This window comes from Dreissena polymorpha, chromosome 8, assembly GCF_020536995.1.
Source record: "Dreissena polymorpha isolate Duluth1 chromosome 8, UMN_Dpol_1.0, whole genome shotgun sequence".
NCBI classification, from domain to species: Eukaryota; Metazoa; Mollusca; class Bivalvia; order Myida; family Dreissenidae; genus Dreissena; species Dreissena polymorpha.
The window spans coordinates 102,242,640-102,260,523 of NC_068362.1; the positions used below are offsets into that span (position 1 = coordinate 102,242,640).

Genomic DNA, 17,884 nt, shown 5'->3' on the forward strand with positions numbered 1-17,884 from the left:
AGCAACTTAGATTATGTTCATATTGATTATACAAACAATACTTTTTGTAGTCAAAGTGTGTTGTATTTAATATGCAAATAAAATTTTGATTGTTTTTTGATAATTTTCTCTATCTCACACACACTTACGCAGTAATTTTGTTTTGTTTTACTTCGTGTTATGTATCATTCGTATTAGGGCACCATTATTAGGTTCACAAGATATCAGATGTCAAAAACAAAGGCCCATAATTATGTCCTGGCAATTTATCATAATTATAAAACTTTTACTTTTAAAAGAAAAGGGTTCTTCTTTGTTTCTACTACAGAATAAAATAAAAACGTTATTTTTCGTACTATATTACACAATCAGGATATACACCGAATATCTTTTTAGCTCCACTGGCCAAAGACCAACAGGGCTTATGTCATGGTCCTGTGTTCGCTGTGTGTGCATGCGTCCGTCTGCGCGTTAACTTTTCCTTTAAACATCTTTTATCTTTAACATGAAGTACAAAAAACAAGTACCAAATTTTAATTGTTTTTGTCCATAGTCTTAAACTAAAAATCCAAATTGAGAACGAAATAGCCCTCAGTAATGACACATTACATATCTTTGAACAAAAATGGAATCTGATAAAATTCTCATAATGTTTGTCCACTTATATACATTTTACTCTAATGTTAGTTTATCTTTCTAAAATATTTGTGTATATTTTTTTCAATCTTATAAGATCATTGTGAATATACAACAAAACACACAAGTCCATTATGCTTTCTTCCCACTTTATACAACTCATCATTTTTCATAACTGTTCTTCTGTTGTTCTTTTCTTTTCTCTTTTGAAAAAAAACAACACCTATCACAAACAACCAAAGAAAAAACATATTTTAGTTTTTTTTTGTTTTTTTTTCTTACTCTTAAGGAAACCAAAAAAAGTATATATATTAGCATATCTTGTATAACATGTCTGAACTTTATTGCTTTGTACAATCACTTTGTTGTATGATCATATACATGTATACATTGTATGTACTATATTGAATAAAAAAATGTAAAAAATAAAATACAAATAATTATAAAACTTTTACTTTGAAAAGAAAAGGGTTCTTCTTTGTTTCTACTACAGAATCAAATAAAATTGTTATTTTTCGTACTATATTACAAAATCAGGATATACGCCGAATATCCTTTAGGCTCCACTGGTCAAAGACGAGCGGGGCTAATGTCATGGTCCTGTGTTCGTCGCGTGTGCGTCCGTCCGCGCGTTAACTTTTCCTTTAAACATCTCCTAAACTACTGGTCCAATTCTGATGAAATTTCTCAGGAATGTTCCTGGGGTGAACCTCTTTCAAATTTGTTCAAATTATGCCCCTGGGGTCAAATTTGACCCTGCCCCAGGGATCACAAAATTGAAAATTTGCTTATATAAGGCCTATTTTGTGAAAACTTTCAAAATCTTATTGTCCATAACCATTGAGCTTAGGGCTATCAAATTTTGTATGTAGAGACATCTAATAGTCCTCTACCAAATTTGTTCAAATTATGCCCCTGGGGTCAAATTTGACTCTGCCCTGGGGGTCACAAAATTGAACATATGCTTATTTAACGCCTATTTTGTGAAAACTTCAAAAATTCTTGTCCATAACCATTGGGCTTAGAGCTACCAAATTTGGTATGTAGTGACATCTAAAATAAACCTCTACCAAATTTGTTCAAATATTGCCTCTGGGGTCAACTTGGACCCTGCCCCGAGGGGTCACAAAATTGAATTAACGCTTATAAAGCACCTATTTTGTGATATCTTTAAAAATCTTCTTGTCGAAAACCATTCGGACTATGGCTACCAAATTTGGTATGCAGTAGCATCTTATAGTCCTCTACCAAGTTTGTTCAAATAATGCCCTTATAAAGTATCCTGATTTTGATGGGCAGAATGTTCTTATTGCCATTCTTGATACAGGTGTTGACCCAGGTGCCCCAGGATTGCAGGTGACTCGATTAAAACTAAGGATGCAATTGTCATTCTAAACAATGGTTTCATCCTACTATATTTTCATATTTGCTAATCTGATGTAAGATTGTTGCGTAGACTCATTTGCATCAGTTGTATGGATTTTGATTAATCAGAGGTATTTAAAATATCAAGAAGAAAGTTGATTCTCAACATAAGCTCTTTCCAGAATAATGAGAATACAAACCAGTTCTATTTAGAACAAAATATACTACGGATCTTATGTCATGAAACAAAATCATGTGACTTCTTGCCCAGACTCCTAGTGCAAAACATGTTTTAATGCAAATATTTTTCTTATAATTATTGAAAATATTTAACAAGTAATTAATTTTTTTATTTTGGTTGATGTTCACCCATAAACAATATTTTGAAAATATTTTTCTTATTAGTGAGTGTTTTGATTTAAGAAAATAAAATATCTAATTTCTTTTTGGAATCTATTGTTTAAGTACCTCTTCTTGAACCTCACCTCTTTTTGAACCCTTTATTTGTTTGCATTTTAAGCACATGCGTGCACGCGCACTATGTCATCGTTTTTTGTTTATAAGTAATTTGTTTACGATGACTTGTGCGTAGCGGCAAATTGTCAAAAATGCGTCAAAAACAGGAGGAATAAGTAGATTAATAATAAAACACGCAATATATAAGGATTTTCCTTAAAAAACAATAAAAACATGGTCTAATTTTTGTTCTCAACTTTGCTTGACAATTTACACATTTCGGCTGCTGCAATAAGTCATGTGGCCATGGTCAAAACATGTGACTAATTTATTTTTAATGTTGTACACTGATGACTGAAGGGTTCGAAAGCAGGTACTCACATGATATGGATGTGCTGGAAACTTGCAAAAATCTGTTATCAAAAGAGGATTTACATAGCAATTAAACTTGCCAGCCATGTAGAAACAAGTCATTTATCAAATAGAGTACATATTAATATGTTTCACTATTTTCAACATTATATTTGAGTCAAATTGACGAGTCAAAAATTAAGAGGTTCTAAAGATGATTTGTCCATGATGATAAACTTTCTACCATTATTTCCATAGGTGCATTTCTGCATTTTTCCTTTGATTTAAGATATGTGCTTGTTGTTTTTTTTGTTACATTTGATTTCTATAGCATTAGTGTGTGTGAATTATTTGTGTTCCGTAATGTTCTCAACTTGCTTTCTTCCTCAGTGTTAAATATGAAATGTTTCGTCAAGGTAACATCCACTGGTGAGGCTAAGATTATCGATCTCATAGACGCCTCTGGTTCAGGCGATGTGGACACTTCCACAGTGGCCGAGGTAAAAGATGGAAAGGTCACTGGCTTGACTGGAAGGACTTTAGTGGTAAGTTCATTAAGGTTAACCTGTATATGAGTTTTTGGTTAGAAATGCTGTATAACGCACAAAATGTTTATGTTATGAATTCAGGGATTGAAATTAGCAGTTCCACCGACAAGTCTGACTTCTTATATCTCGACTTGAAGTCTAAAGAACCAGAAAATTTACCTAGCCAGCCCTTGTGCAACTGAAAATGTTAGGAAGCCCCGTTAAAGATTTATCAGTTCAGAGCTTGCCTGCTGATTAAGATCACTGTTTAATAACATTGATATTTTAAATTAAATAGATAATAAATAATATTATTGATAGAATAATATCTTTCCTTTGACATTACTGACACGTCTTTCACTTGCTTTTTGGTTGAAATAAAAGCCATTTAAAACTTTGTAAGAGGTACTATTTCAACAGTTACTGGTACTCTGCTGTTAAGAAATAATAAATTGCATTGAACATATAATTCATAATTCAAATTTGTATCCTACACAGAAAACATTCACCCACACCTCAGTCAATGCATTCAGTTCCAACAGCCAATACACTTTTGTGTAAACCCTTTCCCGCTCTGAGGCAAAGTGAAAATGGATAAATGCAACCTGCATAAAACCAGAACAGCCTGCAAGTAACTTGCAATCTGTTCAGGAGTTTTCGCTGTTTGCTGCTCTTTAGTATCTTAGCGTTATTAGCAAGGCCTTAAAACTTGAATCTATTAAGAAAGATCTTAAATTCAATTTGATTTTCTTAAGGACTACAAATGTGTCAAAAAGTGTATCTTAGTTGTATAGGGTTAATGCCCACAGATTCCCGAGGACTGGAACATAGCAGGGGGTAAAGTACACCTCGGCTTCAAGGTCGGCTATGAGCTCTACCCTCGCCTCCTCCGTGATCGGATCGTCAAGGAACACAGAGAGGCCACCTGGGATGCCAGTAGTCGACTGGCCATGGCGCAGGCCTCCAAGGCCTTGGAAGATTTTGATGCTGCGCACGCTTATCCTAGTCAGGTAAGAGGAGTGTCTTGGGCCCAGTCTAATTAATATAATAACATAATAATAAACATGTTTGCTCAACTCAGAAGTTGATATTTGAGTATCCACTCATCTGAGTATTGAGAATGTTGGTCAGCGTAGGCACAATCTCAAATATCAGCCATAAGAATATTCACATATTCCTTTACAAACTCAAAAGGCAAAAGCTATTATTGTAAACACCAAATTGAGCATGATTGTCAAAATCATCTTGACAATAGAGAAAAAACTAAAAGTTGAGTCAGAATATTGACCTAAGCATAAGTTTAGTTGTGGTCAAATTTTCTGGGAAATGAAAATTTATTTCAATTGACATTAATGTTAAATTTGGTGACATTAAATTGATTTTTATGACATCAATTTGATACATGGCTTGATGCCTAAAATTGTGTCATGAGTTTGTTTGTATTTTTATGCTCCCCCAAAAAATTTGGGGGGAGCATAGTGCGTCCGTGTGTCCGTCCGTGCACAATTTTTGTCCGGGCTATTTCTCAGCAACTAATGACCAAAATTCAATGAAACTTTATGGGAAGCTTCACTACCAAGAGGAGATGTGCATATTATCAGCGGGTTCCGGTCGGATGATTTTTCACAGAGTTATGGCCCTTTGACATTTTCCATTAACTGTACATATAGTGCAATTCTTGTCCGGGCTATTTCTAAGCAATTAATGACCGGCATTAAATTAAACTTTATGGGAAGCTTCACTACCAAGGTGAGATGTGCATATTATCAGCCGGTTTTGGTCGGATGCTTTTTCACAGAGTTATGGCCCTTTGAAATTTGCCATTGTACATATAGTGCAATTCTTGTCCGAGCTTTTTCTCAGCAACTTATTACAAGAATTCAATGAAACTTTATGGTAAGCTTCACTACCAAGAGGAGATGTGCATATTATCAGCCTGTTCTTGTCGGATGATTTTTCACTGAGTTATGGCCCTTTGATATTTTCCATTGTACATATAGTGCAATTCTTGTCCGAGCTATTTCTCAGCAACATATTACGGGAATTCAATGAAACTTTATGGGAAGCTTCACTACCAACAGGAGATGTGCATATTATCAGCCGGCTATGGTCGCATGATTTTTCACAGAGTTATGGCCCTTTGAAATTTTCTATAAACTGTACATATAGTGCAATTCTTGTCCAGGCTATTTCTCCCCAACTACTGACTGGAATTCAATGGAGCTTTATTGGAAGCTTAACTACCTTGAGGAGATGCGCATGTTATTTGTGGGTTCTGGTTAGATGATTTATTTAGAGAGCTATGGCCCTTTGAAATTTTTAAGTTGCTAAACCATCCATCGTTTTTTTTTGTCTAAAGTTATGCCCCTCAAGACATTTCCTTTTATCTGAATATAAAGTGCAATATTGTGACAAAAAAAACATTTGGGGAGCATCCCCCGTCTCTGACGGTTTCTTGTTGATATTGGTTTTGTTGGTGAATATGTTTTTAATGAAAAATAAGGTGAACAATTCTAATCAATATAAGCTGATATTGTTAATGGATTTCAGAAGTAGTTGTGCAGGGGACAAAAATATTTATAAATTGCATTCGTCCTGCAGGACAAGTGCATTAAAATTTTCACTCGTCCTGCAAACACATGCACTTGTCCTTCAAATATGTGTGAAAGAAAGATTGCAAAGGACTGATATGACTAACAATGTTTCCTATATCACTGCTAAAATGCTGCTTACTTAGTTATTCATGCCAGCTGATCACAGAAGAAATGTTAACTTACTTTATTTATGAGGAACACAAAATAAATAAATGAAGACAAATTTGTTTTTTCCTTTTTCTAATGCTTGCGTGCTCAGACATTTTTCAGATGAAATTCAGACTGGTTTAAAACCGTACTTCGCAGTAAAATAATTCTTTAAAAAAATCAATACTTACAGTGAATGAAGTCAGATGGTTCCCTGTCAACATGGACCCGCAAAGTTTACACCAAAAAGCCAATATTTACTCGGGACACAGTCTCGCATAACAACGCGCACCTGCTGTATGAAATTTTCAATTACGATTTCTGGTTCATTATCGTTTTACTTTTGGAATAGATATGCTTTAAGAAATGATTTTATCTAATGAAAAAAGAGTCTTACTGGTCAGAAAATATATATTTTAACATCAGTTTTTTTTCACTCGTCCTGTAGGACGAGAGCTTTAGGGAAATTCACTCGTCCTTTCAAGATTTCACTCGTCAATACGAGCGGACGAGTGGAATTTTTGTCCCCTGTTGTGTTAACATTGAGGCAAGAGCTGAACCATTTGCTAACTCTCATAGCACAAAGGGATAAGGCTTGAATCTTATTCTATCACTTGAAACTAAGAAAATTGTACAAGATTTTTATTCAACAATCAGGATCAAGTAAATAATTATGATCTTAGTCATCATATGGAGCAGCCTTAGACAAGGTAGGACCTATGATTTAGGGATGATCATTAGATTGAGTCCACTAGTAAATTGACCATACAATTTCAGTAAAGCTTCTAGATTATCTGGAAAAAACTAACATGTTCCTGAACATAAAGTGTGGAAAAACATTGGGTCGGCAGCCCTGGCAAAACTGTGGAAAAACATTGGGTGGGCAGCCCTGGCAGAACTGGTTATTGTCCTGCTGGTATAAATATTTAGGCAGAGAATGTAAGTCTGGTTACAAGTGCATGGGTTATTGGGTTGTGCTCATTTTGATCACTGGGAACAATAAAATTATATGTGCTGTGAGTGCAACATTATGTGTATTTATAAAATACATAAATACATGTGCCACATTCTGAGAAAACTGGGTTAAATGAATTTGGGTAAAGGATCGTTCCAAATAGGAACGGTACTTTCTGCTTTTATGGTATTTTTCTATTTTAAGGAAGTCTCCTCTTATCAGTTTAGGGGTGAAGTGTCATCCCTCATAAGCCTGTGCGGATTGCACAGGCTGATCTGGGATGACACTTAACACACATGCATTAAGCCCAGTTTTCCCAGAACGCTCATATTGTTTTCTCAGGAACAGAAGCTGGAGCGGGAGAATCTTCAGGCGGTGTTGGACGTAATGACTGACCTGGATAAGAAGTACAATGACTGTGGCCCCGTGTATGACTGCGTTGTGTTCAACGATGGAGAAACATGGTGGTATGCTCACTATAGTGATGTCTAACATTAATTTACGGTACTTTGTTTCAGATTTAATATATCAGAATATTTAAAAACAATACACATTTGGATCTGTTTCCTATCTATGACTTGGTGTATTTTTATGCCCCAGAAGAGTGGCAAATAGTTTTTGAACTGTCCGTCTGTCTGTCTGTCAGTCTGTTCGTCCGTCCGAAAACTTTAACATTGGTCACAACTTTTGCAATATTCAAGACAGCAACTTGATGTTTGGCATGCATGTGTACCATATGGAGCTGCACATTTTGAGTGGTGAAAGGTCAATGTCAAAGGTCAAATATATGGCTTCAAAGTGGCGCAGATAAGGGCATTGTGTTTCTGACAAACACATCTCTTGTTTAGAAGTATTATTTGAACTCTCCTGAGGGATTATGTGGACATTCCAGAAGAAGGTATTTTACTCAAAATGAGGTCATTCAAATCACATATATACTGGTACAAAACCGCCACTGTATGCATGACATAACTCCAACCTTATTCATCTTTATTTTAACTTATGGGATCACCTAGACATTTTAGAAATCTGAATGTCATCTTAAAATTATGAAGTTTAAAGCTAAGATTTAAACCATTTAAAAACTAAGCTTTAAACCATTTGAAAACATTATTTCTTAACAACACCCAGACAGCATGTTAACATTCGATTTTTACTTCCACTACAAGTTTTCCCATTATTTAATCACAACTACTGGTGACAGAAAATCAGAACATTTATTAAAAAACAGATGGTTATTATACATACCTGTATAAATGTGAGTACCATGTTTTGAGAGATCTTCTTTTGTTGCAGTGCCTGCCTTGACACCAGTGAGACGGGTGACCTGTCAGCCTGTGCAGTGCTGGCAAGCTACAGAGAGGAGAGGCAGTACAGGACCCTTTCCAAGCAGGGTAAGAAGGGACAGGGGCACTAGAGGATGGAGAATGGCTCAAGGGTTTAAGATGCAATAAGTCAGATGACACTTAAACTATGTTTTAACATAACTGTTAATTATCCTTTACCACTCAGATATGCACTTTGACATGTTTGTATTCCCATTGAAAATCCAATTAAATTGTACACCTTTGAAAATCCAATTAAATTGTACACCTTTCTTTCTAGATTCAAGTTTTAAAGGCATCATTTCCAAGCCTAAGGTACTGATCAGCAGCAGACAGCTTAAAACCTGAATAGATTGCGAGTCACTCGCAGGTTGTTCAGGTTTTATGCTGGTTTCACATAGCCATTTTCACTGTGCAGGTTGTTCAGGTTTTATGCTGGTTGCATGCAGCCATTTTCACTTTGTTTCTGAGCGGGAAAGGGTTCATTCTTTGCATGCTGGGAAATTTGTCGTCTGCTAAAATGTCGTCTGCTAAATTTCTAAAATTAGCTTTTTCTTTGATTTTTTTTCAAAGAATACTATCAGAATAGCAAACAGTTTGGATCCTGATGAGACGCCATGTTCTGTGGCGTCTCATCTGGATCCAAACTGTTTGCAAAGGCCTTTAAAATTCGGTTCCAGCGCTTAAAGGGTTAAGTGAATACAGGCTAAGGAGACAGTTTCATCAACCGTGTTACGTTAGGTGCATTGATTTTTACAATTTTAAAATGTCTAGTTATTATATTCACTACAGGCTTATGGGTCATAACTCATGAGAGCATGTTGACATGAACTCCTTACTGAACGTTCTCAACGGGTCAAAGTACTGAAGTTGAAGGAAATTCGTTTCTCCATATATTGTTTAATGCTTAGGCAATGAAGTTTTGAATAAATGAACATTGATGAGTTTCAAGTATTAATGTTGGTATGCTTAAAGGAAAAATTACTTTCACAATTGTGTTCCAATCTTTGTTTCTGTAGGGAAATTTCACCCAAACAGTTAGGTGACAAACGTTTGCCTGCGAAGTTGCATGCGCTGTTTTGATCTGTTAGCTGGGTAGATTGGTCTGTGATTCATCAGTAAAAACATGCAGTTTTGATCTGTGTTTTATCTGTGTTTATCATTTTTAGATATGCTCAACTACAGTGTCAATATATATGATGAGGGCAACACTCTTGAAATTGTCACCAACGCAGGTAATGAATATGTATAGTATTTTTGCATGTGAAGCAGTGTTTCAGTGTATGATCTTGTATATAAACTATACTCTGCCAACGACCACTTTTTGTCTTTAATGCAAATGGCAAGTCAATTGTGCATTTAACAATTAAAGGGTATTTCTATGAAGCTAATAGATATATTTATTTTGCATTTGTTTTTCATGCGTTCTATTTTATATACATATACATTTCTTGTTATGCTATACAAACATTAAAGCATCTCTCTGTGAAATGTTAAATTGATGTGGGAAATTTAATGTAAGGAGTTTTTCTGCCTATTTTGGGAAAAGGAGTCTGACCAAATTAGGAATTTTTTATCGACAAAATTGTCCATTTTGGGAATTTTTGATTCAATGAAACGGCTCATTTTGGGAAAACATTGTGAATTTATCATGCTTAAATAAGTCAGTGGATTAACAAATAAATTTGTTTTTATTTGTTATTTTGTCTTCTTTATATAAACTCATGCAATATTGGGCATGTTCAACGTTTATTCAAGTACTGCAATTTTGTTTTTCAGTTACAGTTGCACTCTGAGATAAGAACTGTACAGTCAAAAACTTATAGCAGATATTTTTGACCAAAACAAACACTGGTTAGTCACACAAGTTACAGTATAATTTTTCTCTACTTTCTGTTTTTGAAAGCATCACACAGCTCCTCCAATGTTTTGTCATTCAGGTCTAGACCTTCAATGCAGGTAAGCATCAGATGAGTATAAGTTTGGTTTGTGTGAATGTGCTGCGTAATGGGTAGCACAGCAGGTTCATGGTGATGAATCCTTGCTCAACCACAGCAGTGCTTGTTGATATGATACACATCAGCTGGACGAGTTGGAACATTAATAATCTAATAATCATTATTCATAAGACACTTCTTTCTAAAAAAAAAAAAAAGGTTGTTTTTTTTGGAAATTGGGATTTTTAACCAGGTTTTCCGAAGGAAAAAACTGGTTATTAGATTGGCAAATGCGGGCGGGCTGGCTGGCGGGCGGGCGGAACAAGCTTGTCTGGGCCATAACTATGTCGTTCATTGTCAGATTTTAAAATCATTTGGCACATTTGTTCACCATCATTGGACGGTGTGTCGCGCGAAATAATTACGTCGATATCTCCAAGGTCAAGGTCACACTTTTAGTTTAAAGGTCAAAAATGGCCATAAATGAGCTTGTCCTGGCCATAACTATGTCATTCATTGTGAGATTTTAAAATCATTTGGCACATTTGTTCACCATCATGGGACGGTGTGTCGCAAGAAAGAATCACGTCAATATCTCCAATGTCAAGGTCGCCACGACTAAAAATAGATTTTTTTTAAAAACAAACTTACAAAGGGGGTTAATTTTGTTTGTTCATTTCAAAAGTTCAGTTTGAGTTTTCTCCCTTTATCAGATTTTTTTTTCACAATGAAAACCTGGTTTTGTGACAATTTTGTCCCTTGTTGTTTTTAATTTCGCTTTGGGATCAGGTCCAATTGCTTTGGGAATGCCTTCCGTTTTCCGGAGGCGCAGACAGTGCTGAAAAACCCCTGAATGTTTAGTTATGATGTTTCAGTTGGGAGATTAGTTTTCTACCAAGGGAATCTGCTTAATATATCAGTTTTACTTCATTTGATGAACCAATTAAGGCTTGATACATCAGTTTGCCACTTAACCCTTGCTGTATTAATTCCTGCTTCAGGTGCCCATGGTACCCATGTTGCCTGTATAGCCCCGGGTAACTTCCCAGACAGCCCAGAGAGGAATGGAGTGGCTCCAGGAGCCCAGATTATTGGCATCAAGATAGGAGACACACGTCTGGGCTCCATGGAAACGGGCACTGCCCTTGTCAGAGCGGTATGGGGGAATGGGGCTTGGATTAACCCTTTACCACTTAGATACACTCTTTGATGCTTTTGTAGTCCCTTAGAAAATATAATGAAATTGAAAACGTTTCTTATTAGATTCAAGTGTTAAAGCCTTCATTTCCAAGCCTTAGATACTAATGAGCAGCAACCAGCATAAAACATGAACAGACTGTGAAATGCTCACAGGCTGGTCTGGTTTTATGCTGGTTGCCTTGAGCCATTACTTTGCATCTGAGTGGGAAAGGTTGCATTGAAAAGTTTCAGTCGTAATTTATACGGTTCTTATGTGTGCATATAGATGCTAAAGAAAAATTCAATCTTTTTCACATTAATAAGAAATGTCATCCAATAATTGGCCAATCAGATTACATGTCCTGTTGTTAGTACGTTTCATACAAAAAAGCACTCCCTGAAGTTCGTGAGTTGATTGCATAGTAAGTTATGTACTTTAAAATGAATTGAACCCTGTTTTCTTAAAGCAAGGCTTAAATGTATGCTTTCTCAGAATACTGCTCATAGATACCATGTAAGTTGTTGAATTGTGAGAGTACCCTTCCTGTTTCAGATGATTAAAGTGAAGGAGTATGGCTGTGACCTGGTCAACTACAGCTATGGGGAGGCGTCCCACTGGTCCAACTCCGGGTATGCAGGGATAGAAATGAGTCGTGTTCTGAGAAAACTGGGCATAATGCATGTGCGTAAAGTGTCGTCCCAGATTAGCCTGTGCAGTCCGCAGAGGCTAATCAGGGACGACACTTTCCACCTAAATTGGATTTTTGCTAAGAATAGACTTCATTTTAACGAAAAATGTCATAAAAGCAGAAAGTGTCATCCCTGATTAGCCTGTGCAGACTGCACAGGCTTATCTGCGACAACACTGTACGCACATGAATTATGCCCAGTTTTCTCAAAACACAACTCAAATGTGTCATTGCCTGTTATTCTGGGGCTAGTACACTTTGGCCTGGGCTATTCTTATTTTAAATTTCTGGTAGATTTTATTACTATACATTAGAAAAAAGCAATTTTAAAAGTTGGTATTCCGGCTGGGCAGTTATTTTAAAGCTTGAAACAATTCCATGCAATTGATGATTGAACAAACATGGCCACCATGGATCAATAGTACATTTGACAATATTCATGAAATTAGACCCATGAAATTATTCAATGCAGGCTCATAGTAGGTTGTTATTAATTGAAATAGCTTCATTTCAGCAGTGTTGTTGTTCTATTATCTATGACTTTATTTATTGATAGTATGAGGTACAGTTTACATGAACATAATTCTGGACTCAAAACTTTTTGTTTGGGCAACCCCTAAATATTGTCATTTTGGTAGTGTCCATTGTCATAACCCACTTTCACTCATATGTGATATGCTAATTGATCGAACGTGCCACTTTCACTCAAATGTGATATGCTAATAGATGGAACGTGCTTGATTTAGATAATAAAATTTCGTTGTCATGAAATAATTTTCAAGCTTTTAATTTTGGTTCCATGTACCAGTGAGCATATACATATAGGATCTGGCACGAGTTGTCATATCATACCATATTTTTTTAAACACGTTCAGAAATTTTGTTAGTAAGCGAGCCTTTGGTGAGCTTACTAACAAATTTCCTGGACGAGTTTATAGAGAATACATGGTTGGTGCCGCGATGGAGAAAGTTTATCCGGTGAGGCTTAGAAAAAGAAAGTAGGGCTCGCTTTTTATGCCCCCCTTCAAAGAAGAGGGGGTATATTGCTTTGCTCATGTCGGTCTGTCGGTCCGTCTGTCGGTCGGTCGGTCTGTCCGTCCGTCCACCAGGTGGTTGTCAGACGATAACTCAAGAACGCTTGGGCCTAGGATCATGAAACTTCATAGGTACATTGATAATGACTCGCAGATGACCCCTATTGATTTTGAGGTCACTAGGTCAAAGGTCAAGGTCACAGTGACCAGAAATAGTAAAATGGTTTTTGAATGATAACTCAAGAACGCATACGCCTAGGATCATGAAACTTCATGGGTAGATTGATCATGACTTGCAGATGACCCCTATTGATTTTGAGGTCACTAGGTCAAAGGTCAAGGTCACGGTGACCCGAAATAGTAAAATGGTTTCCGGATGATAACTCAAGAACGCATACGCCTAGGATCATGAAACTTCATGGGTAGATTGATCATGACTCGCAGATGACCCCTATTGATTTTGAGGTCACTAGGTCAAAGGTCAAGGTCACTGTGACCCGAAATAGTAAAATGGTTTTCGGATGATAACTCAAGAACGCATACGCCTAGGATCATGAAACTTCATAGGTAGATTGATCATGACTTGCAGATAAACCCTATTGATTTTGAGGTCACAAGGTCAAAGGTCAAGGTCACGGTGACCCAAAATAGTAAAATGATTTTCGGATGATAATTCAAGAACTAGGATCATGACACTTCATAGGTACATTGATCGTGACCCGCAGATGACCCCTATTGATTTTCAGGTCACTAGGTCAAAGGTCAAGGTCACAGTGACAAAAATCCTATTCACACAATGGCTGCCACTACAACGGACAGCCCATATGGGGGGCATGCATGTTTTACAAACAGCCCTTGTTTTATTTTTATTTCTCGGGCCAAACCAGATAAACTTTCCTGTCTCAGCACCAACCATGTATTCTATTTATCCTTCTTCATGCTGTTGACACATTTTATCAAAGACAAATGATAAATTGACATAACAATTTAATTATTCTTGTCGAGCCTCCTACATGTGCACAACATTCCAAACGACTGAATAACTACCGATTGTGTCACTTAAAAATTAGTTCCACTTTAAACTGTTACTTTTATTACTTTCCTATTGAAAATATGAGAAGAAATAAAAAACAAATGGAGAATGTGATATTTTTCTTGGTAAAAAATGATAAAAAATGAAGCAGTAAAACAAAAGCTAAATTTTATTCACCATAATGAAAATTTTAATCCATTGCTTATAACAATAAATTTACAACAATATACACATCCATTTTCTGTTCTTCCATCCCTTCCTCAAAATCCATTTTCTGTTTTTTCATCCCTATTATCCAAATGTATTTTAAACCACACTATTTTTTTATAGCGTTTGTATCAAATGCTAACCACTCTGACCCAAAACCCGATTTACGAAATCGTAATCCTGCCATAGCGAATTGTTTTATTCCTATCAAAGTTAACAATTATGAATAACAAACACACTATCCGAAATACATGTATGATTCGTTCGATGCTTTAAAAATATCTATAAAAAATACTGTTAAAACCACCATGTCAAAGTTGTTGTCCCTAAAATCCTGAGAGAAACTAGATAGTATGTTTCCTCTGAGAAATGACGTCACACTAGATACGTCATAAATTGTGTAATCAAGTAAATGAAAATGATAAATACGGAAAGCTGGTCTAAGGTAATGTATTTTAAAGAAGAAAAAAAAGTAGGATATATAATATAACGATAACATTCATGATGCGTCCCAATTAATTTCAAAGGTCAAATATTAGAACATGTTAATCGTCACAGCGTGCGTAGGAATACACTACTTCCTGTTGACCGGAAATAGGAAAATTTATTCAACCCTGCTTTATTTGGTCAATGTTTGCAACAGAGGCAGGATAAAATAAAATGTGGTATGATATGACAACGAGTGCAGATCTTTTTTATCACATGCTTTTAAATGAGCAATTAAATAAATATTTACGCAAACATAATGATAAATCCCGAATGTTGTTTACATTTCGTTATGTCATTTGACGTTGCAACGTCATTTCAGCAAAAACAAAATGCGATTGGTCAATTGAACGAAAATAAGCCAATTAAAAACGATTCAAAAGTATATATCACTTGTGTAAGATAGAAATATTCGTAATGGTTTTATTACATGGGAAACAGGGTATGTCATGTGATAAGTTTTTATCATTAATACCATGTAGTATTATAACATAGACTATCTAAGCACTGTTAACATTATTCATTATCATTATACAGGCAATTAAAAACTAGATTTTCATACTTCATGGAAACAGTATTGAAATGTTTTTGTTTTTTTTGTAATTTCATTTGCCAAGATTCATAAGAAGGAATGTCAGTGAATTCTCTTATTTTATTTAAATTTTGTAGTTTAAAAAACTAAAGTTTGTTTAACAAAAGTATACAAACATTCAAACACAGAGTTTTAATTGTCATATTATGGATTAAGGGAGAGATAAATTAAGCTGATAATGCAAATTAGTACACATAAAACAGTTAAAATCCTCATATTATATATGTAAATTATACTGGTACATGCTTTATAAATATATTTTTTATTGGGTAATATTTTATGTGCCTTGAATATTTTGTAATGTTGCATAAACAATTTCAAAAGAGAAATTTGAATTTTGTGTCAGATTTTCAGTCTTATGATTAACATGCTGAATAAAATATTCTGATGTTATGAACTATTGTTTTACAAAATGCTGGTTTTAATCTTAATATATATTGTATTTGAATTGCTTTCTATTCTTGTGTTGAACATGCTGAATAAAAATAATGTGGTCCGTGGTATCCTTTTCAGACGGGTGACAGACATACTGAGTGAAGTGGTAAACAAGCACAATGTGATATTTGTCTCAAGTGCGGGCAACAACGGCCCCACCCTGTCCACAATGGGTACCCCTGGGGGCACAGTGTCAGCCCTGATAGGGGTGGGGGCCCATGTGACTCCCGCCATGATGGCCGCCGAGTATTCCCTGAGGGAGAAGCTCCCTGCCATGCACTACACCTGGTCATCCAGGGGATCTTGGTATGCATACATGTTGGGTTGTTTATTTGAGCCGCAGTCTAGGAAAAAGTGCGCATAAAGTGTAGTCCTAAATTAGCCTATGCAGTCTGCACAGGCTAAAAAGGGACTACGCTTTCTGCCTAGACCTGCTTTTTGTTTGCAAAAGCCATCCTTTTAAAAGAAAAAAATTATAAAAAAGGAAAAATTTGTCCCTGATTAGGCGTCTGCACAGGCTAATCTGGGATTACTCTTCATTCACATTCAATAAGGCCGGTTATCTCAGAGCGCTGCTGATTTTTATGTAGCCTGTGTGAAAAGTCAATCAATTTTGTTATATCACCATCTTTCTGTCGCATTTTTATCATAATAAATTCATGCTGTTGTATTTTCGCTCTATCAGCATCATACTGTTGCATTTTTACCATAAATATGTGTATCGTGCTCCTGCAATTTTATCATTGTGTAGTCACATTTTCTGCACTTTATGCTAATGCAACTTCAGTGTTTTTGTTATTGTACTTTTGCATTATAGTCATCAAAGTCTCATAACAGTTTTCATTTAATTTTAAAATTTAAGCAAAGAAACAGTGTTTATTTTGCAATGAAACACATCATATCTAGACTACATATTTAACAGGTGTAAGTCCTCAGTATTCTCACATAAGTTCCTCACTCCAACCATACATTGAGTAATTATTCCTTTTCATTATTGAAAGTTATTTTAATTTGCAAGTAGATATTGCATCTGTGTAAATTAAAGAAAATGATCACCAGAATAAATAATTTCACACAAAAATATTCCTTGGGCAATACCTATACAGAATTCCATAAAAAGTATTGTGATAAGTTAAAAAAAACATTGATGGCAGGCAGTATTACTTGGAAGACCATCATGATGTAGCCCCAGGTGTGGATAAGTGCCCCAGGTGGTGCCATTTCCTCTGTACCCAACTGGACCTTCAAGTGTTCTCAGCTGATAAACGAGCCACGTTCTGGGAATACTAGGTTAAATGAAGTGCCTCAAGTGTCTTCCCAGATTAGCCTCTGCAGTCCACACAGGCTAATCTGGGGGTGACACCTTCCACCTTAACTGGATTTTTACTAACAAGAGACTTACATAACATACCATTAAAACGTGTCGTCCATCATTCTGCATGGGCTAATGTGGTACCACATGTTACAAAATTGCATTACGCGTAGGATTCTCAGAACAGAGCTCAAATGGAACGAGTATCTCCAATAATAATTTCTATCCCCCTGGTGTGTTTCAGTCATGATGGAGCCCTGGGTGTTGATATCAGTGCCCCGGGTAGGGCCATCGCCTCTGTACCCAATTGGACCCTCAAGTGTTCTCAGCTGATGAATGGAACCAGCATGAGCTCACCTAATGCATGTGGATGTATAGGTACAGTGAAATATAGCAATATCTCTCACCCAATGCATGTGGATGTATAGGTACAGTGAAATATAGCAATATCTCTCACCCAATGCATGTGGATGTATCGGTACAGTGAAATATAGCAATATCTCTCACCCAATGCATGTGGATGTATCGGTACAGTAAAATATAGCAATATCTCTCACCCAATGCATGTGGATGTATTGGTACAGTTAAATATAGCAATATCTCTCACCCAATGCATGAGGATGTATCGATACAGTGAAATATAGC

At 36.0% G+C, this 17,884-nt stretch overlaps 1 protein-coding gene across 1 annotated transcript in view; it reads left to right on the forward strand.

Moving 5' to 3' along the window:
• The first annotated feature begins 1,209 nt into the window (after positions 1–1,209).
• The window catches only part of LOC127840778 (tripeptidyl-peptidase 2-like), a 58,691-nt gene continuing 42,016 nt past the window's right edge, over positions 1,210–17,884 (forward strand). The window contains 11 exon segments of the mRNA XM_052369190.1: positions 1,210–1,219; positions 1,868–1,971; positions 3,204–3,332; positions 4,124–4,324; positions 7,353–7,477; positions 8,307–8,404; positions 9,505–9,570; positions 11,274–11,428; positions 12,005–12,081; positions 16,006–16,233; positions 17,484–17,617. Coding sequence (XP_052225150.1) covers positions 1,210–1,219; positions 1,868–1,971; positions 3,204–3,332; positions 4,124–4,324; positions 7,353–7,477; positions 8,307–8,404; positions 9,505–9,570; positions 11,274–11,428; positions 12,005–12,081; positions 16,006–16,233; positions 17,484–17,617 — 1,327 coding nt within the window.